This window comes from Nelumbo lutea, chromosome 1, assembly GCF_056320005.1.
Source record: "Nelumbo lutea isolate HS-2025 chromosome 1, American lotus-T2T, whole genome shotgun sequence".
Lineage (NCBI taxonomy): Eukaryota > Viridiplantae > Streptophyta > Magnoliopsida > Proteales > Nelumbonaceae > Nelumbo > Nelumbo lutea.
Window position 1 is genome coordinate 56,603,781 of NC_142684.1, and position 24,012 is coordinate 56,627,792.

Sequence of the window (24,012 nt, forward strand, 5' to 3'; positions counted from 1 at the left end):
TTGTCAGCACTTCTGTTAGACTTTTAGATCCTATACTACACATTTGAGCTCATTGCTCACCACCCATGCTCAAGAACATGTAAAAAATAAAAATAAATAAGAGTGATCGGAGAAAATAAGAATAGATGTCAAAGTTTTTTTTTTTTTTATCAGTAATGCAAGATAGAACTATGTTTATAACAAGACATAGAGAACAGATTTCTTTCTCAGTAGGAGGGAAAGAAGCGAAGGATAAATAGAAATTCTAATTTTCTAGGCAGGGTTTTAATCTAAAGCCAGGGCAATTAGGTCAAGAAAAATTGAAAAAAATTCCCCCGTTAACTATTTTGACCATGGTCTCAAACCCATTGTTGATCTGGATGGTCGAACTGTTTGACTTGGGAATCAATCATCTATCCTGTTCCGTTTACCACTTGGTTCGAATTTTCTCAAAAGACCATTGAATCGATCAATGAACAATCAGCCCCTGAATTAGTCAATACAAAGTTCAAAATATTGATACAGTCCGATATGCGGGTTGGGATGTATCGAACTGTATTAAGGTTTATTTCTATTTTTTAATATTATTTTTAATCTGGTTTAGAAAGATCAATTTAAGGCCTGTCTACCTCTTGAACCAAGTCAGACCCCAAAAAACCCATTGTAAGGATATATCAAAAGACCACACACTGATATGATATGTATTGGCCGATATGGCCTTAGATGTATCGAAATTTTGATCCTTGAGTCAACATAACTGACTCAAATGGTTTAACCGCTAAATATTTCAACCTGGACAATGGTTCATGGTTTAATAACAAAAAATGCTTAAAACTTTTTAACAATTAAACCAACACACATGAGAGAGAGATGAGATTTGAGAAGGTTGTTACGTTGTTGGTGTCACTGCCCTTTATCAGCATTATGTGTGTATGTATCTTATTCTAAACTTTGAATATCTAGGTAAGATGTAAAACCATGGTTTTTAAAAATGAACCGGTCAGGGGTCCGGTTATCAGTTCGAACGGTTCAACCGTTTGACCCGAACAACTGGCCCATTCTGGCAAAAAAATTAAAAAATTAAAAAATTGGAAAACGGTCAAAACCATTCGAACGGTTAACTGACCAGTTCAGTGCTTTGCTGACCAAAATCAATGATTTTGGGAAAAAACGGAACCGATCAAGTGACCGATTCCCAGTTTTTCCGGTCTAACCGTTCAGTCCGATCCGATTTTGAAAACCATGTGTAAAACGCATGCTATTTATTTAACCGATCTATCATTTGAACCGTTGACCTACAAACCGGTGGGTGGCCAAAGGTCAGTTTGACCATTATTTTCTAAACGTACTGAATTTGTTAAGCATCATCCTTTAAGAACATCCTTTTTTATTTTTCTAATTTTTGTTTGAGCGAGCTGAACACTTAATCATATATATATATATACCCATGATCCAGTCACTCTCTAAATTGGTTTTGCATCCGATCTAATAAGTCTGACAAAATTGAAAACCACTATCAGGTCCAAAATCTCTATTGAACCAAGCTGAGGCACGCATGATGGAGTCCATCACTATTAGCTTAATATTACAATTACAATAAGTAGTAGAGTCTGTCACTATTTAACTGATAGCTGATAGCTCAATGATATAAACAAGTAGGAATTAATATTTGATTAAAGATGTCGTATTGCACCATTTATGTAATTGTCCATTGCAGCCAACTCCTCCTCCTTTGCCTGAATTGCCGCCTTAGCCTTATCACGCCTCATTTGGAGCACTGCGGCCACACGCTCTGCTTTCTCCACCTCCTTCTCTAGCACACTCAATCCTATCCTACCAATTTCTACACGCCTGGCCAAGCCCATGTAGTATTCCCAAGTCGAAGCCGTTTCATTCAGGCATTTTCTCAGCCACTTCACATCAAATTCCACCTTCTCTGCATCACAGAGCGTTGCGTTCGAAGCTAACAACTTCTGTTCATCAGTCACTTTGGTTTTCTGCATGTCTTTCACCAGGGCACACACATGGGCCATTGTGTATGATCTCAAGGGACCAGGACGGAACCTTCCTGGTGCCCCAATGTCTCCATGCTTTTCCAGGATCGCTTTGAGTGTGTCCTCAAGTGAAATGGAAATGTTATAACCCAGGATTTCTGTCTCTTCCTTACCTTGTGGCACTGGAATAGCTTGACTCTCCATGTCAGTTTTGAATTTCTCCAGTATGTTCTTATCTTCTGAGCCACAACGCATCTCTTCTGATGATGATGAAGCCAATTTCTCTGATGAGCTTGAGAACTCTCCTCCTTCTGAGTTCATTGAAGCTGTAAAGCCCACACCATCTTTATCAGCAGATTGAGGGGAGGAAGATCCAGACCTAGATTCCTCTTCAGAGAGTGAAGACACCACATCTGTTAGCTCGGGAGATGGAGTGACGACCTCAGCAGCATTGGGAGAGGGTGGAGGTGCTTCTTCATCTAGACAAGTTACACATAACAAGGAGCTAGTGGTACATCCATGTATTAAAATTCAAGAACTATGGTCACGTTTGGTTCTCAGGAATAAGGGTCTGGAATGGAATTGAAACCTCGATTCTAACTGTATGATTGAGTGGAATCGGAATCCCATTATTCCCATTCATGGTGAAATGGCATTCCCTCTCCCTTGGGAATGAAATCCCATTCCAGCTGAATCTAATTTTCATTCCAATTCCTATTTGAACCAAACAGACTATGGAAATAGACTATTCTGATTCTAATTTCAATTACGAAGCAACGGACCCTAAATTAATTGGAAACATCAGTATACATATAAAGAAGAGCTAGCCAATAGAAAGAAAACAAAAACCCATAGTGGGTCATCAATGGGTCAACTCATTGACAATCATGGCAATAAAAATTTTAGAAAAAGAAAAATGACATAAAAGACCGGTAACCTGGTAAGTGGGTCAAATGGGTTAATGGTTTTACCATCCAGGTTGAGGCCTGCGAGATCATTCACCAAGTCAACAATTAAAATGGGTTAGAGGGTTAATCAAATAGGAATTGTGATCGGGTGACCAGGTCACATATGGTAGTGTTTCAGTGTTTCAATCCTTAACTATAACTAACCCCAAGAATATTATATTCACAAATTAATAAAGATATAGGAAAATCTTTGATATGGGTATGGGAAGAGTTTTGATCAGTCAAAACCCATCCATGAATTTTGATAAATATAACCTAATTGACTATCACATTTATGATTTTCAGACTCAGAAAATTTTTAGATATCATATCTTTTCCATATCATAGTGGAACCCAAAAGATAAATAGCAAGAAGATGTGATTCATGATAAGGATTCAAGTAAAAGAATAGGTACCATAGCTCAATAAATTGTCCCATATCAATTTCAAAGTCTCTTCAAGCATCTTGTTCACAAGTCCACTGTCTACTGCTTGGTCCTGAAATTTTTGAGAACGATATGTCAAAAATTGGGGATGTTATTATATATCGGAAGATGATTTTGACAATATTCTAAAAATCATATTTTGCAAATTGGGTTACTGACATTATGTTTGGTTTGAAGGAAAAGGAAGGGAAAGTAATGGAAAGTTCGAAATGTAGGAAAAAGAAGAGAAAGATAAGAAAAGTTATACAAAATTTGTAAAGGTTTCCTTATCTTTCCCTAGTTTTCCTTCAAGCCAAACACAAGACAGAGAAAATAATTCTTTTTATCCTAGCAGTAATAGCTCTGTGAATTATAACAAAGCTCACCTGCAACAACTCAACTACTCTGGTCATTTCAATACTTATATCCCTTGAATCTTCCTTTGTTTGGCTCTTGCAATTAAACTTATATCCATCTTTTACTTTGAGATTTATCAATGGATTTTTAAAAGATGTAGACTTGGTGTGCCAAGCTCCAATAATTTTGTATTGACGTCCAAAAAATTCAAGATGGCATTGTGATATTCTCCCTTGAGCCTCTAGATCCTGAACTGCATATTTTATCAGATGCGTGAGCTCATGCTTCTCACTTTCCTGTATACAGATACACTGGTTAGTATATAGAAATCTCAATCTCTTTCTCTCTCTCTCTCACACAGTTCAATAAATCATATTTGATTCATTAGAATTGGAATTGAATCTCATCTTTCAGATTTAATTATATTGGATTTGAATAAATTTTATATTTTAAACAAAATTTGTTCAAAAAATATTATATATTTATTAATAAAATGAATTTAAGTATGATTTTAATGTTGTATATGATGAACAAATTAAATGACATGAAAATAACTTTATGAAATTAACTTGAGCCTATGACTCTTTAGTGAAACTATGACATAGAAACCAATTTTACTAATAGCTGCAATATGGATTTTGATATATAAGCACATATATTTAACTAAGTGACCTGAGGTGTCCAAGGTGACTTGGACTACTAATTAAGGTGTCAAAGAATGCTGAGATGTCATCTAGTCATTGCTCCACATGTCATTATATCATTGGACGAGCCAAATTATCCCTCATCACTATGCTTTTGTAAAAATTTCGTACCGCTCGTTTTCTTATTTTATGATAATTTAGTTATTGCTAAATTCCAGCTGTCTCTGATCTCCTCATGATCACGCCGCACGCCAATGGATCTTATCTCTATCCCGCCCAAATTGAACGGACCTGGATAAGCCTTATCAACTTACACAGAGTCCATCTTCGGGTGCGGAACAGACTCCAGATTAGACGGGCCAGTGATCTCAAACACACTTCGTGATGTCTCACAAGATCCATGCAATTTAGCTCTCACTTACTAGCATTCTCAAGCTATTAACTTTGTACGATCCCCTACACTAACTTAAATATCAGAGTGCCCATTAAAATCACATCATATTTATGTTATAGAAGGAAACTCACATTCAATACTGTCAATAGTTTCCGTGTAGATAGCATCAATCTCAAGTCTAACTTCTTCCCATGACCTATTATATCAGCTACAAGGTGGCGTGTTGGGTTTACTTCAATCTACAAATAAAATATATATATATATATATATATATATATATATATAGAACATTAAGCTTAAATTATTTTATAAACTTGTTACGCCATGGGAAATCGCTGGACGCCCATGATGTTGTTTCAACAGAAGACATTATATTAACGCTAAATTCAGTTATCAATGCTCTGGCACCAATCCAATACATTGAATTTAATTTAATTTATAAATTATTAATTATAAGAAAATACATAAAAAGTTATCAAACAACCTAGAAAATAGAAAAACCAGGGATGCGAAAATTGAAAAACGTAGTATAGTGTGAATAGAAATAAAATACTAACAATTTAAGAATTTGTAATAACGAAAATAATTAAATGATTTCTAAAATTCTGAGGATCGATTTAATCATCATATAGCCATGTAGATGGATATCAAGGTGTATCTATTAAAAAATAAAATGATTCTCTAGGTGGAACTCAGATTGGCACCCCACACCAACCCTACAACACATGGGGAGATGTTCCCATGGTAGAATACCAACTGCATCCCTGGTCGTGGTCAATTTGCTATTTAAATTTTATTGTATTTTACACTTATTTTTTGATATTTTAATCACTAAATTAGTATAATTTATTGTTATTTAATTAATATATATTGTTATCTACTTCGCCTTTTCCAATTAACCGACATCATTGTTATTTTCATTTACTGTAATTATTAATTTATTTTTTTCAAAATATCTATTCATCAAATATTGTATTTTACACTTATTTTTTGATATTTTAATCACTAAATTAGTATAATTTATTGTTATTTAATTAATATATATTGTTATCTACTTCGCCTTTTCCAATTAACCGACATCATTGTTATTTTCATTTACTGTAATTATTAATTTATTTTTTTCAAATTATCTATTCATCAAATATTAATAATTTACCAAAGATTTATTTACAAGTACTTAATTTAAGTAATTTTTTACCAAAAAATATTGATCATTAATTGTGGTAAACCATTTTGAGTAAATTTCATAATTTTTTAATATAAAATTAATTAAAATGTCATAAATTATCACTAAATTATTGTTGTTTAATTTTTAAAAGTAATTTAAATATATTTTTTTGGGCGTTTTTGAAAGTTATAAATTTAATAGAAATTAATAATTCTCAAAACTTATTGGAAAATTATTAATTCAACAGAAATTCTTAATTTACCTTTTGTGTAATTTATTTATTTAAAAAGTGTTAGTTTAGTGAAAATTAAACCAATAACTAAGTATGTCAAATTGTTTACAAAAAAATTAATAACTTGTGATGATAATTTTGCAAAGTTAATCTTTGTTAGGCCTGTCAATGATACCTGGGAATTTGTTTATCTTAGATTCGAATGTTACAATCCAGATCCGATTAATAATCGTTTCAGATTCAGATTTAGCCCCATCCAATCTGAATATATTATAATATTTATTAATTTTAATATATAAAATATATTATATATATAATAAAATTAGTATTTTATATTTATATTAATTTATTATATATAAAAACTGAAAAATAAATAAAATTTTTAAATTTTCTATTATTTTAGAAAATTCAAAGCAGAGTCAGATTAAACCCGAATCCGGTCTAAGTCCATTGGGATTCGAATTCAAATCCTGTCAAAGTTGGATGTAGGTTTTTAGTAATTGGATCAGATGCGGATTTTGCTGCATCCTATCCGAGTATGATCCGATTACAACCCTAATCTTGGTGACATTGGCAACTTTGGTAATTAATCGTGATATATTATTTTTGCTAAATTTTTTAATTAATTTTAAACTATTGTAATTTATTGTTATTTAATTAATTATTGAAGAATATCAGAAATTATCATTAACAAAACTTACTATAATTTACTGTTATTTTCTATCACATAACAAAAAATAGAACACAAAGAAGCATAAACTTGCCTGCTGTCCAAGTTTCCATTCTCCGTCAACTTCGTTCAAACTACATGTACACGACAAAGTTACATTCGGCTGAGATTTGTCATTAACCTACAAGTTTGATCACAACAGCAAAACAAACTAAATCAACAAGAATTGACAGCGTATAGAATTTACAGTACAGAGGTTGTAAAAAGCCATGAAAATACCTTAAAATGGTAATACTCGTATTCTTTATCAACATCAACTACTCCAATCTTCTGGACCACATTACTTGCAATGGCGTGGAACCTGCAGACTTGATCCAGAGTGTTGATATCTAAATTTTTGTTTCTTGAGTCTAAATTAGTTGGGAATTTCCTACATTATACAACTTTTCATTCCCTGATTAAGCATATATGATATTTGTTTTAATTTGTTCGACATTCTATACTCATAAGAGTTTGTCAAAGCTTCAGTGCCAACTGTCAACGGACACAACCTTCCTTTTTTTTAGACTTGGGAGCGAGCCAGCTAGTAACAAGACAAATTCACGCCAGAACTAGTAGAGGAGACCGAATCAGCCCCCACAATGTTCCACTGCACATCTCCGCCGTGTATTGGGAATATTTTTCGATGATTTGAGCTCCTACAAGAAAATCTATACAAACTTTGTAAATGGCCATTTACAAAAATGGCATTCTCCCATTTGAAAAAACGGCCGATCCTATCTTTCTCATTCCTGCTGATTTTAATTCCTATTCTCATTTTTGTCTGAACCAAACAGAATATAAGAATGGGCCATTCCAATTAAGATTCCAGAGGATTGTTATTCCTATTCGGGCTACGAAGCAAACGGACCCTAAATACAGAAAACACAAGCAAAGGAACAGTAGACTATATTACCTATAATCAGTTTTGTAACCAAATCTGGCCATAAATAGAGGATTTGCTACTTGTCCAGATTCTTCTTCATTGCGGATGTTTTGGAAACATGTAAGTAGGTCTGGCAGTATCTTCCTTGCTATAGACACCCATGGGCTTGTCTGAGAGCTCCCTGTGGCCTCATCGATTAATTATTTTCTATCAAACCATAATATCGATTTCCAGAATTGAATCGATCGGTCTATTAAGTCAATAACCATCTGCTCAAGAAATTCATCGAAAACTGGTTTCAGCCAACATACCTGAATCAGAAGGTCGATCATCCTCTGCCAAACCAATTGACCATGTTCTTTGTTCTGCGCCTTCTGCGTACATAATCATTCCCTCTCCCCGAGAACGTCCATCTTTCCTCCTATCTGGACTACAGCCAGAGGAACTCGGACCCCTGTTTCCCTGAGAAAACAGTTCATCATCTTCCGTATATCTCTTGTGTGGAGGGACGCATGCCATGAAAGACAACTCAATAAGATTTCAATACCTTGTGCTGAAAATGGAGTCTTACAAGCGAAGGAAGAATTAAAACAATAATATCATGTACATGTAGTCCATGGCTTTGGAAAAACATTTTTATTCAGACATTCAGACCCCACCACAAAACCCAAATTAGTAAAGTGGTTGAAGACCCAAATGGGTTTCATGGTATTACGCCGGGTTAAGAAAAGCCCGACCCAGATGTTTAGGAAACGGGAAGGTTGGTTGGTTCAGTCAGTTTGGCACTTGTCAGTTCATCAGTCAATAATTGCCAAACCATCAAAGGAGAACACTAAGTAGGGGTTTACGTGCAAGACCACTCGCAATAGGACACGTATAAGTGAAAGTCGGATCCAACACCCATTTAATTTTACTCGAAATCCATATATACCAGAGTTGGATCACTTAAAAGGTTTTTGATTCTTAAATGGGTTGGATATAGATGAGGTGACTAGGATCTCCCTATATATAAAATGAAAATTGCTTGGGATCCGATCCGAGTCCAGTCAAAAACCTGGATTAACTGGATCCACTCTCATCTAATCCCACATCTCATTTCCCACACGTTAGCAGTAGTAGCATCAGTCGCCCATGAACTGTATTGGAGAAAGGAAAAGTAGATTCTGCCCAACTTTATTAATAATTGAAAAAGAAACTAGAGAAATTATAAAGCTAAAGTCAAATAAAAGTAAAAAGCAACGGCATTAAACCATATATGAGAAAGTAACCTGAAGGGGCTCATGCGTGTAAGCACTCTAAGCAACATACGACAAGATCTCTCTCCATTTGGTTTTTAAAATTAGGGCTCGCCACGATGTGAGTTTTTTATGAGTTATTCGAGTTCGATTCATGAAAAGTTAGGCTAAATCGAACTTTGAGTTGAATTTGGTCCCGATTCATAAAAGTTCAATTCAAAGCTTGATTTAAACAGAGCTTTGAGTCGAATTCGAACCCGATTCATGAAAAGCTTGGCTCAAATTAAGCTCGATTTAAACCAAACTTTGAGTCGATTTTGAGTTCGATTCATGAAAAGCTCAGCTCAAAGATCAATTTAAACTGAGTTTTGAGTCGAATTCAAGTCTGATTCATGAAAGCTCGGCTCAAAGCTCGATTTAAACCGATCTTTGAGTCGAATTCGAGCCCGATATATAGGCTCGTTTGCTAATCGAATCGAGCTTGAGCCTAGTGAAGCTCGGCTCATGAGACTTGCAAGCCTAGTATTAAATAAATAATTATTTTTTATGTATAATAGTAAAAAATTTTATTATACATACATACATACATATAATAAATAATTTTATTATATATATAATAATATTTTTATTTTTTTATCTATAAAAGTAAATAATTTTTATCATTCTTATTTTATTGTATGTAAAATAAAATTAATTTTTTAATTATTTTGTGTATATATAATATTAAATAATTTTTATAATTCTTAATTTTTTGTCTAAAAAAATTATACATATAATTTTTATTAAAAAAAAAAACTTAGTTTATAGTCGAGCTTGAGCCAAGCTCGAACTTGCAAGCTATGAACCGCGCTGACTTGAATTGAGCTTGAGCTCGAGCCTGATACTATTCCTGCGAGCTAAGCTCAAATAGCCAAGTATTCGGCTCGACTCGAATCCACTCCTGCTCAAAACGCATAAAAAATTAAAATCAACAACCACATGCTTGGTACGAGAATGATAGATCAGATTGGCAGTTAGATAAGTAGCACCATTGTTATCACTATGAAGTATATTGGTGGAGTGGAAGGTGAAACCCTAACATCTCGAAACAAGGACTATAATCAAATAAGTTCGGCAGCACCATCTACTAGTGATCTGAACCCAAACTCGGTACTAGAGTGCATAATGGTATCTTGCTTACATGAGGCCCAAGAAAAGATGTTTGGACCAAGTTCTGTGTTATTTCCATTTTTCAAAAGAGTTGTGAATTGATTACTCATTACTTGATGCCATACTTCACTCTTCATGGAAGATGTAAAACATGTGAGCTACGATAGAGTGGGGAAGAGGGTGCCTGGTGGGAAGAAAAGAGCATGGTCATTGAGTGTCATCTTGCGATCGTGTAATCATGGAATGAGTATGTTGAGATGGGGTGCAAGAATTTTGTATGATCTCTGAAATGAATTTGGAACATGGAGAAAGGTGATTTTAAGAGGATGCACAGAATGTTCACTAGAAGAGGCTGAGTTAGTTGGAGAAGATGCAACATCCATTGAACTAGTAATTGGTAACTGATCATGAGATTTAAAACTAGGACCATCTTCTGGTCAACTAGGGTGTGAAGTTAAAGGTGTAGCCTCAGCAAGTCGTGGAGGAGAGCCAAAATTATGAAAGAACATGCACGGTGATGGCATGGTAGTAATAGTAGGAGGTAGGGGTGACTATGGGTCGGTTCGGTTTGGTTTCATGGTAGAACCTAGAACCTACCCTGTAGGGGTCGATTATAAGTTTTTGGAACCAGAATCTATCCTGTGAAGATCATTTCCAGGGTCGGTTATGGCCTTGATGGTTCCGAGGTCGGTTTCAGGGTCTACCTGTGGAACCTGATCTTTGTTTTGTTTACTCTCCCTCGTAAAAAAAAATGAAACATGTCCTTTAAAAATTTGATTTTCAATAATGATAATATATAATTTAAAACTATATTATGTTTATTGATTAAATTGAATAACTTAATATGTAGATTACTATAATATATTAACATATGATTCAAAATTTATCATATTATAATTTAAATTTTATAAATATTACATTTTACATTATTTATTATACACATTCAAAGATTAAAATGAAAACAAATGATCAAAATACTTGAGTACTCCACCAGTGATGAAAGTTTTGATAGCCTTTATGTTGTTGTCCATTACAAAGTTTAAATATTTCTAGAAAAAGAGTTGGGTAGCCCATCTGACCTAAGAGCCTTGGATGGGGCCTTTTGGAATAGGGCCTGCTCAATTTCCTCAATAGAGACTAGTTGTTCAAGAATGGTTCTCTGTGCTATTCAACTGGCCCTAGGGGGGATTTTGGTGTACACCAAAATACCAAAAAAGAAAAAAAAAACTCTAATTGTATATTGTTAGTATAAATTCTAGTATGCATGTGTCTCACAACTAATAGTTTGCTATAATCAACCTAGATTTATTGTAAAATTGATTTTTTTTCTTTTGTTTTAGATTATAGTTGGAAAGAACGAAAATGTGTAGCAGTAATTAACCCAAAACAATTCTTTTCATTTATCATGAAGTTCACTTTCAAGCAAGGTTCAAAATTTAGACATAATATGGTATGGCAGGCCAAATAACAAATGCTTTAGGTTTTGACCGGTTTTAGGGGTAGGTAGGCCTAAAATGGATCCTTTGAAGCAATATTTGAAAGGATAAAAAGGAAAATCTAAAATAAAGTTGCTAGCTAAGTATCAAAACACTCAATATGCCTATTGGAATGTACCGAGTGTACTAGATACTTTGAAGGTATTATAACACCCAATATACCTAAAATGTATTCTCTAAAGAAATTTTGAAAAAAAAAAACTAAAGAAAGGTGTTAGCTAGGTGTGAGCTCCAGGAAACTCATGACTAGCTCAAAAATATGGAGTCGCCACCCTTTTTTTTTATGAATGGGAGCCTTATAGAGCTTGAGAATGCTTCTAAGGTCTCTCATTTGTTTCTCCTCTCTCCCTAGTCCCCCTAGAGCTTGAGTTGGGTCTCTATTTATACAGAAAAGAAGGGGAAAAGCTATGAATCTCGCCCAATCAGAGAACCTGGGCTTCAAGACAACTTTTTTAAGAAAATGGACAAAGATTTTCAAAGAGAATAGATGTTCACTCAAGTTTTCCCTTTTGGTCAAAGATTTTCCTTGATTTTAACGGGTTTTGTGCACCCAATGGGAGCTTGGGGCATGCTTGTAATTGCAGTCTCGTTTTGTGCATCTAAAAGGTTTGACAATAACCACCACCCTCTTGAGGTCTCAGGTTGGGACAATTGGTGTAGCGTTTAATCTGGCATGTAGAAATAAAATCATTATAGTTTAACATTCAAATGAGTAAATTATGCGATGGAATTTGACATACAAGGTTTTTTGGGTCTTTGAACAAGGTGGCAAGGTTTGATTGGTCAAATAGGGTTAATATGGAGATTTATGGCTGACAAGTTTGGATTAATGAGATTTGCTAAAATAAATTCTTTATTTTATTTGATAAAGGGTTAAATGAGGGAATTTTGGGATGAAATTTGATGGATACGCACTTTTGAAAGTCTTGAATATGATGGGAGTGATGGATCTTTAGTTATAGGTGTGGGTTGAAGAATTTGATTCAGGTCTAGATTTTAGCCTATGGTTTATCAATCAATGAGAAGACTTAAAATGGAATCTCACTTTTTAACGATCAAATGGAGGAGTTTGGTTATAAAATTTGATGTTTTGTATTTTTAAACACAATAGGATTGACTGATTGGTCAAATAGGGTCGGGATGATAGAGATATATGGCTAACAAGTTCAGATTAATGAAATTTGCTAAAATAAAATATTTGCTTAATGATGGGTCAAACAAGGGGATTTTGGGATGAAATTTGGTGGGTAAGCATTTTTAAATGCCTCGAATCTAATGGAAAGAATGAATTTGTGATCAAAGATGTAGATTGTAGGATTTTGTTCAAATCAAGGTTTAGGCTTATGGATCACCAATCAATGAAAATGTCCAAAATGGAATCTTGTTTTTGGGAGGACATGGAGGAATTTAAGGTTAAATTTAATGTCCAAAATCAAGGTTTTGTGTAGTTTAATTATAAATGTCAAAACATAATCTTTTTTTATTGAATGGTTAAACATGAGAGTTTTAAATTGAGATTTAATGTATGGAAACAAATTAAGGTAAGGAGGAAAGTGGATGGTTTTGATCTATGATAGAAATGGTTGATCTTGGTTTTATTGCTCTAGTCGTTCAGAACCATTGAAATGGAATCTTGATATTTTCAAGGTTGATCATTGTATATTTGAGTTGGGATTTGGGGGTTGAACGTATCTTAATGTCTTGGGTCAATGAATGTGTTGGATTTGGATTTGGTGGAGTCAAGGTTTGAATGTTGCGTAGATCGGGGCCATTAGAGATGAGGTTGGCATGATGACGTACAACTAAAATTTAGTTTCCTAAGTCTAGTAATCATGTTCAATCAGATATTCGATGTTGATTTCAATGTTCTCATTTGTCGTGTGGATTACATCAGAATAGGGAATTTTGGGATTAGGCAAGTTTTAGGTTAGTTTGACTTTGTTTTCCATTTTTGGGGTCTAAAAGGAGGGTACAAAGAAGTAGGGAGAAGGGGGACCGAGCAAAAATTGGGTATAGACACCAGGTATTGAAACACCCAATATGCATGTTTGTGTGTATCGGGTGTATCAGATACTTGGAACCTTGCTGAGAATGACAACAACAACACAGTGCTAATGAAAAAGATCCTTTAATGACACTATGTGGTAGGGTTGTCAATAGGTCAAGAAGACATGATAGAATAATTATGACCGACGCTATCAATTTTAATCATCTTATTGGATTTGCTACTCAAAGAGAGTGCCTCACGCAAACCTCACAACGCATTGTAGTCATGCATTAATAACATCTCTTCTGATTGATGTCATCCTTCATGGGAAGATGTTCCTAGTGCACAATGTGATGCATTGTGAGGTTGGTGTGAGGCACACTTCGTGAGTAGCAAATTCAAATTCAATCAGGCTATTTAGTTTCCATTAGTAATTGGGTTGATTTTGGGTCTAGGCCTACCATGACCTAAAATCAAGTTATGCACATTTATTTATTGGGTTGGGACTATGTCTACCTTGACCAAACCATACCCAACTTAGCCTGGATTTCCTAAATTAAGATTTCGTTTTCTAAGTTGTTCTAAGAATTAATAAAAAATGCATGGACTAATGCATGAATATAGATTTAGGCTCATACAATATGTCCACACACTATCCTCACAACACTTGCAGCCTTACATGAGGACCAATTGTATGAGTAAGAAAGTTGGACTTCAAAAAAGTAAAAGATAAGGGTTTTCATGGATAGGTTCGGTTTGATTCTAGGGTATTTGGCCAACCGAACTAACCCGGTCAGGTTGGGGAGTTAGTCACCTTAAACTGATCGACCAATGATGAAAACTAACCAATTCGGGTTGTATTAGTTTGGGTCAGTTTTTGGTTTGGCCAGTCAGTTAAAAAAAATTTAATTTAAAAATTAAATGTAGAAATTAGATTTAAATTAAATAATTGTAATAGTATTATTAAAAAGTAAATTTTAAAAATTAAAAATTACAATATAAAATATTTTAAACTTTGAAATATGGGAATTTTCTCTCTTTTCCATACTAAGAATATAAAATATTAATACATATCCATGGTTAGGTCAATTTGGTTTTGGTCAGTTTACAAATGGTCAAATCAAATCTGGCCCGACCTCTAAGGTTAGCATAAAAACTAAACTAAAACCAACTAAAATAATTAGAAAATTGACCAACTCGAGTTGGATTGGGTCGGGTTGGCCGGTTTCATTGGTTTGATGAACAACCCTAGTAAAAGATCATTCAAAATCACCCGTGTGAATTTTGATGAATTCTTATTGGTTAACATACAACTTCATACAAAACCTTAAGTGTTGGAAATCCAATCTCAACTCGTTGACATTTGATGATACTCAATTGTGCATTTGGAACATCCATGAATAAAAATTTACAATTATGGAAATGTTCTAGATGCATGACTAAAACATGCTGTGAGGTTGGTATGGTGTGTGCTCTATGAGGAACAAATCCGAACTCATGAGGTTGGGGTATAGGAGGGGGCATCTAAAAACACTATGGTTAGTAGCACTCCATTTACTATATATTGAGAAATCTTATCACTTAACTTGTGGTGTGACAATTGGCAATGTATTTTGTGTATGGCTACGTGAATTCTGGATCTGATCCTCACACCAATCTCACATACACTGCTTCCCAGCTACACATCGGGAACCTCTCCTATAGTTTATGTTGTTATTCATAGGGAGATGTTCCCAATACATGGTGGGATAGGGCTGTGGGGTGCTCTCTGTGAGGAGGAACATGGAGAAAGGAGATTTTAAGAGGATGTAGCAGAATGTTCACTAGGAGAGGCTGAGTTAGTTGGAGAAGATGCAACATCCATTGAACTTGTAATTGGTAACTAACTGATCATGAGATTAAGAACTAGGACCATCTTCTGATCAACTAGGGTGTGAAGTTAGAGATGTAGCCTTAGCAAGTCGTGGAGGAGAGCTAAAATTATGAAAGAACATGCACGGTGATGGCATGGTAGTAATAGTAGGAGGTAGGGGTGAGTATGGGTTAGTTCGGTTTGGTTTCATGGTAGAACCTAGAACCTACCCTGTAGGGGTCGATTCCAAGTTTTTGGAACCAGAATCTATCCTGTGAAGACTGTTTCCAGGGTTGGTTCTAGCCTTGACAGTTCCAGGGTCGGTTCCAAGGTCTACCCGTGGAACCTGATCTTTGTTTACTCTCCCTCGTAAAAAAAAATGAAACGTGTCCTTTAAAAAGTTGATTTTCAATAATGATAATATATAATCTAAAACCATATTATGTTTATTGATTAAATTGAATAACTTAATATGTAGATTATTGTAATATATTAACATATGGTTCAAAATTTATCATATTATAATTTAAATTTTATATTATAGTCTTAAATTACTCCACCAGTGAAGAAAGTTTTGATAGCCTTTATGTTGTCCATTAGAAAGTTCCAATATTTCTAGAAAAAGGAGTTGGGTAGCCCATCCAACCTAAGAGCCTTGGATGGGGCCCTTTGGAATAGGGCCTGCTCAATTTCCTCAATAGAGACTATTTGTTCAATAATAGTTCTCTGTGCTATTCAACTAGCCCTATGGGGGATTTTTGCATACACCAAAATACCAAAAAAAAAAAAACTCTCATTGTATATTGTTAGTATAAATTCTAGTATGCCTGTGGCTCACAACTAATAGTTTGCTCTAATCAATCTAGATTTATTGTAAACTAGATTTTTTTTCTTTTGTTCTAGATTATAGTTGGAAGGAACGAAAATGTGTACCAGTAATTAACCCAGAACAATTCTTTTCATGTATCATGAAGTTCACTTGCAACCAAGGTTCAAAATTTAGACATAATATGGTATGGCAGGACAAATAACAAATGCTTTAGGTTTTGACTAGTTTTAGGGGTAGGTAGGCCTAAAATGGATCCTTTGAAGCAATATTAGAAAGGATAAAAAGGAAAATCTAAAAGAACGCTAGGTATCAAAATACTCAATATGCCTATTCGAATGTACCGAGTGTACTAGATACTTTGAAGGTATTGTAACACCCAATATACCAAAAATGTATTCTCTAAAGCAATTTTGAAAAAAAAAAAACTAAAGAAAATGTGTTAATTTGGTGTGAGCTCCAGGAAACTCATGACTAGCTCAAAAATATGGAGTCGCCACCCATTTTTCAATTGAAATGGGCCCTCATTTTATATTTGAAAACTCGATTTCATTCATATAGTAGTGACTCCCTTCACCCAAAAAGTTACTTAACCAAGAGATTTCGGGTTCCCAAGGATTAGGAGAGGGAAAGTGTTAGGCACCACTCTCTCCAAGTTGTTGTAGCATCCCAACATAGGAATGGTCTAGGTTCAATTTCTAATAAAAAACTAGTAAAATAGTTGCAAGAATTTCTGAAATTTGGAGAAAAATGCTCCCAACTTCTCTTGAGACCAATTTTGAAGTGATTTTATCAGGACTTAGGTACTAATTTCCCTAATACATCTGTCTCTTTGCCTCTATTCTCATTTTAGAAGAAGTTGAGAGCACAAGTTCTCCAAGGTCTTAGAACTTCAAGTATCCCAAAACTGAAATAAAACAAAACATAAATTTCGAATCTAAGAAATTGAGAGAGTGAGAGGATTACCTCTCACATGTAGGACCTTGCCAAAAGTTTTCCAGTAGCTAGAATGAGTTAGAATGAAGCTTGAATGGATTCTTGAGCTAGGGAGTGTTTCTAGTTGCAAAATCTTCAATCTGAGAACAAAAGGGTGAATTTGAAGTTTGAGGTTCAAAATGCTCCCTTTTTTTCTTTTATTTTTATTTTTTTTATAAATGGAAGCCTTATAGAGCTTGAGAATGCTTCTAAGGTCTCTCATTTGTTTCTCCTCTCTCCCTAGTCCCCTTAGAGCTTGAGTTGGGTCCCTATTTATATAGAAAAGAAGGGTAAAAACTCTAAATCTTGCCCAATCAGAAAACCTAGGCTTCAAGACAACTTTTTTAGGAAAATGGACAAAGATTTTCAAAGAGAATAGTTGTTCAGTCAAGTTTCCCCTTTTGGTCAAAGATTTTCCTTGATTTTATGTTGATTTTCACAGGTTTTGTGCACCCAATGGGAGCTTAGGGCATGCTTGTAATTGCAGCCTCGTTTTGTGCATCTAAAGGGTTTGATATTAGCCACCGCCCTCTTGAGGTCTCAGGTTGGGACAATTGGTGTAGTGTTTAATCTAGCATGTAGAAAAAGAACCATTATAGTTTAACATTCAAACAAATAAATTAGGTGATGGAATTTAATGTACAAGGTTTTTTGGGTCTTTGAACAAGGTGGCAAGGTTTGATTGGTCAAATAAGATTATGGCTAACAGGTTTAGATTAATAAGATTTGCTAAAATAAAATCTTTATTTGATGAAGGGTTAAAGGGGGAATTTTGGGATGAAATTTGATGGATACGTACTTTTGAAAGTCTTGAATATGATGAGAGTGATGGATCTTTAGTTATAGGTGTGGGTTGAAGAATTTGGTTAAGGTCCAGATTTTAGCCTATGGTTTATCAATCAACGAGAAGACTTAAAATGGAATCTCACTTTTTAACGATAAAATGAAGGAGTTTGATCATGAAATTTGGCATTCTGTATTTTTAAACACAATAGGATGGACTGATTGGTCAAATAGGACCGACATGAAAGAGATATATGGCTAACAAGTTCATATTAATGAAATTTGCTAAAATAAAATCTTTGCTTAATGATGGGTTAAACAAGAGGATTTGGGGATGAAATTTGGTGGGTAAGCATTTTTAAATGCCTTGAATCTAATGGAAAGAACGAATATGTGATCAAAGATGTAGATTGAATGATTTGGTTCAAATCAAGGTTAAGGCTTATGGATCACCAATCAATGAAAATGTCCAAAATGGAATCTTGTTTTTAGGACATGGAGAAATTTAAGGTTAAATTTAATGGGTGGTTTATTTTGAGGATTTTGAACTTGGGATATGACTTTTTGTGTAGTTTAATTATAAATGTCAAATCGGAATCTTTTTTTATTGAATGGTTAAACATGAGAGTTTTGAGTTAAGATTTAACGTATGGAAACAAATTAAGATAAGGAGAAAAGTGGATGGTTTTGATCTTTGAAAGAAATGGTTGATCTTGGTTTTATTGCTCTAGTCATTCAGGACCAGTGAAATGGAATCTAGGGTTGTCAATAGATCAAGAAGACATGATAGAATAATTATGGCCGACCTAATTATATAGGTTCTACATTTGCGTTATATGTCTCAATTATAGCTATCAATTTTAATCATCTTATTGGATTTGCTACTGAAAGAGAGCACCTCACGCAAACCTCACAATGCATCGTAGTCGTGCATTAATAACATCTCTTCTAATTGATGCCATCATTCATGGGAAGATGTTCCCAATGCACAATGTGATGCATTGTGAGGTTGGTGTGACGCACACTTCATGAGGAGCAAATTCAAATTCAGTCACGCTATTTAGTTTCTATTAGTAATTGGGATGATTTTGGGTCTAGGCCTACCATGACCTAGAATCAAGTTATGCACATTTATTTATTGGGTTGGGACTAGGTCTACCTTGACCAAACCATACCCAACTTAGTCTGTGTTTCCTAAATTAAGATTTTGTATTCTAAGTTGTTCTGAGAATTCATAAAAAATGCATGGACCAATGCATGAATATGAATTTAGGCTCATACAATATGTCCACACACTATCCTCACAACACTTGCAGCCTTACATGAGGACCAATTGTATGAGTAAGAAATCTAGACTTCGAAAAAGTAAAAGATAAGGGTGTTCATGGATAGGTTTGGTTCGGTTCTAGGGTATTTGGCCAACCGAACTAACTTCGTCAGGTTGGGGAGTTAATCACCTGAAACTGATTGACCAAAGATGAAAACTGACTAATTCGGGTTGTATCAGTTTGGGTCAGTTTTTGGTTTGGTAGTCAATTAAAAATTTTAAATTTAAAAATTAAATGTAGAAGTTAGATTTAAATTAAATAATTGTAATAGTATCATTAAAAAGTTAAAAATTACAATATAAAATATTTTAAACTTTGAAATATGGGAATTTTCTCACTTTTCCATACTAAAAATATAAAATATTAATACATATTCATGGTTAGGTCAATTTGGTTTTGGTCAGTTTACAAATGGTCAAATCGAAACTGACCCGACCTTTAAGGTTAGCATAAAAACTAAACTAAAACCAACTAAAATAATTAGAAAATTGACCAACTCGAGTTGGATTGGGTCTGGTTGGCCGGTTTCATTGGTTTGATGAACAACCCTAGTAAAAGATCATTCAAAATCATCCGTGTGAATTTTGATGAATTCTTATTAGTTAACATACAGCTTAATACAAAACCTTAAGTGTTGTAAATCCAAGCTCAACTCGTTGACATTTGATGATACTTAATTGTACATTTGGAACATCCATGAATAAAAATTTACAATTATGGAAATGTTCTAGATGCATGACTGAAACATGTTGTGAGGTTGGTATGATGTGCGCTCTATGAGGAACAAATCCGAACTCATGAGGTTGGGGAAGAGGAGGGGGCATCTAAAAACACTATGGTCGGTAGCACTCCATTTACAATATATTGAGAAATCTTATCACTTAACTTGTGGTGTGACAATTGACAATGTATTTTGTGCATGGCTACGTGAAGTCTAGATCTGTTCCTCATACCAATCTCACGTACAATGCTTCCCAGCTGCACATTGGGAACATCTCCTATAGTTTATGTTGTTATTCATAGGGAGATGTTCCCAATACATGGTGGGATAGGGTTGTGAGGTGCTCTCTGTGAGGAGGAAATCCCAATTCAGCTATGTGAGGATTTCATAGATCATTGTATTCCTTAGAGTAGCAAATACAAAGTTTCTCAATGAAATCTCCACTTCCTCAAACATTTCTAGTTTACCAACTTATCTTTTTAAAGCCAAATTGTTGGATTTATACGTTTCAGAGGAAAGATGTAAAATACATAAATTTTGAACTCCCTTTCTTATGTTAAAGTTGTGTTTAATTTGTCTTTTATGTTTTTTGTCGTTATTTCTTGTCATAGCCTCTTGAAATATGTAAAATCACCTTACCCTACATTGTTTGGAAAAAAGAGGTAAAATTCAGCTTATAAGTTAACTTGCTATCTGTATGGGTAAGGACCCATAGGAGGAGATTACAATATGCATTCTATTCACAAGCTTGTGAAGGGTTGGGGGTGATTTTCACACACGCATAAGTCGGGCTGGGGCGTGGGTGGTTTCATATTGGAAACCAATTTGCAAAGACCTGGTTGCATCGTAGGGGGAAATGCGATTATAAGGAGAGTGACCAAGTGGCATGAGTTAATTCATTTCATGGCTCATAGTCAACATTAAAGGCAATTTCACACCACCATCGCACTTCATTTTATCATTTTGCAACTTTAGAAGTGATTTCACGCCACTTCTGCACTTTGGTGTGTAATTTTCCACTTCAACTCTTAATAGTTGTAGAATTTTGCACTTTTTTACAGGTTTGGAAGACACAAAAACAATAAGTTCCATTCTCCCTACTTTTTACTATATATTCAATAATCTTAAAACCGCATTTACATGAAACCTATCTCTGCTACCCCTATCATGAAAAAATGGCTACTACCAACAGCGCTAGATTTCTCCAAGATTGAACCATCCAATGAAACCAACTTTAAGCATTGGAGACAATGCCTTATTTTTTTTAGAACAAATAAGGGTTGCCTATACTTTAGTTGAACCAAACCCATCAAATATGGAAGAAACAACCTGTTTTGTTAATGCGAAACATTGGTTTACGGATGATCATCTATGCTAGAACCACATCTAGAACTACCTATCTAATGAACTTTATACAATGTCTCTAGCTCATATAATTTTGCTTATCAAATCTAGAATGCTTTAGACAAAAAGTATGCTATGGAAGATGTGGGAAATAAGAAATATGTTTTTATAAATTTCTTGTATTTCATTAGGAAGGAATATATGGACGTGTTTGTTCAAATTGATGAGTTTTAGGTGCATGTAGGGGAATTAGCAAAGAAATGTATGATACTTCTCGATGAATTTGTTGTTGGTTCTCTCATATAGAAGTTATCACATACATGGAATGATTTTAAAATAAGTATGAAGCATAAAAAAAAGGACATTATAGTGGACCAAGTAGTAGTCTAAATCAAAATAGAAAAAAAAAGAATAAAAAGAAAGATCAAGTAGAGAAAAAAACTGATTTTCAATACCAAATTGCTGAAGGAAATGACTGTAAAATTCAAAAAGTACTTGAATGTTAAAAATGACAAAAATTTTAAAAATTACAACAGAAAAGGAAGTGTTATATATGGCAAACCCAAGCACTATATGAATGAATGTCATCACCGGAAGGACTTTGGGAAATCAAAGGTCAACCTAACTGATGAGGCAAAAATTATTGTGGCAATGGTAACTGAAGCAAACTTAATTGAGCAAACTAAAGAGTGGGTGCTAGACATTGGTACTACCATTGAGAGATGCTACTTCTCTGTATCAGGTATTATCTCTCCGTACTCCTTTTGGTTCAAATCTGGTTCAGTTTATGGTTCAAGAATGATCATTGAAAATATGATTTTCTAAATAGGGAATTCGATTCCCAGTTGAAGGAAGAGAAAAATTTTTTAAATTCGCCCCCTTATTCCGCAATCTTTGGGCGTCCATGTGATGGATTTCCTATCCCTTTAATGGTATCAGAGCCATGGTTCAAATCTTGAACCATTCTGTTTCAGATCTGAACCTGTGCAAATAGGGAGAAGGCGTTCTACCTAATTTGCGTAGATATGGGTTTTGGGATATTTGTTCCCAAAATTGATGGGCAAATAATCTGAAATTAATTTTATATAAATCTGATTATTATTTAGAATAGTTCTATATGATTTTCTTGATTTATGGGTTGTTCGTACAAGAGGAGATCGAATTTTTGGTTTGCGTAGGGAGAACTGCAAGATTTGCAGTTTCTTGAATTTATTTATTACATTTGGTCTGTAAATAATTTTTTTTTTATTTTAGACTCAATGTATAGGCATTTGATCTGTGTAATTATTAATAGAAATAGGATTTCTATTTAATTTTATTTTTGGATCGAAGATGGCGACGTAGAGAAGGAGATTCCGTAGATGGGACATTCGCTATCTGCGATTTGCAGTTTGTGAAACTACAATCTGTGATTTAACCTCTGTTTTGCAGGATGGAGTGTGCGAATAGCCCTGATTAACTGATTCTTGATTTTCTTTTATCAGTTATTTCATTTCATATTATTTTCTTGAATTAAGGATTTAATTAAAGATCAAACCCTAGACCCATTCGAACCAAGATTGGTTCAAAACTGTTTGGACCAAATCTAGGGTTTAACCAAGGCTGAAAGTCAGCCCTAATTTTTCCCACTAATGGGCCTGAGGATTGATATTTAATTAAATGATTAATTCGGCCCAACCTGTAAAGGCCCAATTTTAAATAGTTAAAACTGCTAAAATCCCACTTCAAAAGATAAAGCTATATGGGCCAAACTGTAACCCAGTTCAGCCCATATACCCGGATAATATTAATGGTTAATATTATGTATTTTCAACAGGCTTCCAATGGGCCTCACAGATAATTAATTGATTGGGTCAATTTATCCCTGCATGAGATGTTTGGATGTGTGATGTGCTGCGTGCATGGGCCATAAGTGCTTGGCCCATGCTCATTCGACAGTGGCTCTTGCGCACACCATGGCTGAATGCACATCATTGCCATGGTGTCCCTTTTGGTCATTGGATGACCTTCCTCACTGGTGGACCCCACACCTCGTTGAGAGGTTACGTGCAGAACCCTAGCCGATTTAAGGCCCACCGAAATCTGACTTTATGAAAGTCAGTGGGAGCCACTTTGGTTTGACCTAAATCAAATTAGGGCGTAATTAACTATTCCCTCCAGCTAATATGAGTGCAAGTGATAGGGAGATTCATATGATGAACTCTCTAAAGGCCTTCCATCATTAGCATAAGGATGTGTCCTTCAGTAATGAGGAAATGCACCAGAAAATGGGCTATCCATTTGCTGTTGGGCTTGTCTGAGTGTTTCATAAGATGATAGGGGCGTCATAGACCGATGTGGGAGGGGCTTCACCAAAAAATGGGAACTCTCTCACGGTACCTTGGCGTTCACGAATATGATGGGTAAACACTCACTGGACAGAAAGGTTTACCTGAAAACGGCTCTGAACCTTGTCTGACAGAGGCCAAAGGGAAAACTCATATGATGAGTGGATATGATCCTTCATAGAAAGGTGGTGGGGTTATGCAGCTGAAACAGTTGGCTCAATGCACCCTATGTGATTTCCCACATTTCCAGAGAC

General features: G+C 34.8%; 1 protein-coding gene across 1 annotated transcript; it reads right to left on the bottom strand.

Moving 5' to 3' along the window:
* Positions 1 to 1,482: 1,482 nt before the first annotated feature.
* LOC148874671 (uncharacterized) lies at positions 1,483 to 8,338 on the bottom strand. The gene is made up of 8 exons (XM_088970385.1): positions 8,283 to 8,338; positions 8,047 to 8,197; positions 7,766 to 7,916; positions 7,090 to 7,171; positions 6,905 to 6,991; positions 3,732 to 3,998; positions 3,337 to 3,418; positions 1,483 to 2,452 (listed from the first exon to the last, which is right to left on the bottom strand). Exons 2-8 carry the CDS (start codon positions 8,123 to 8,125, stop codon positions 1,653 to 1,655), a joined length of 1,548 nt encoding a protein of 515 aa, XP_088826511.1. The 5' UTR covers positions 8,126 to 8,197; positions 8,283 to 8,338; the 3' UTR covers positions 1,483 to 1,652.
* Between the last annotated feature and the right edge of the window lie 15,674 nt (positions 8,339 to 24,012).

What these genes read in the sequence shown, in the direction of transcription:
- LOC148874671 (XM_088970385.1), bottom strand. Translation starts at nt 8,125, where the DNA reads ATGATTATGTACGCAGAAGGCGCAGAACAAAGAACATGGTCAATTGGT. An exon ending in AATGGAAACTTGGACAGCAG is followed by an intron (nt 3,999 to 6,904) that starts GCAAGTTTATGC and finishes ATCTGTATACAG; the next exon opens with GAAAGTGAGAAGCATGAGCT. An exon ending in GGACAATTTATTGAGCTATG is followed by an intron (nt 2,453 to 3,336) that starts GTACCTATTCTT and finishes TAACTTGTCTAG; the next exon opens with ATGAAGAAGCACCTCCACCC.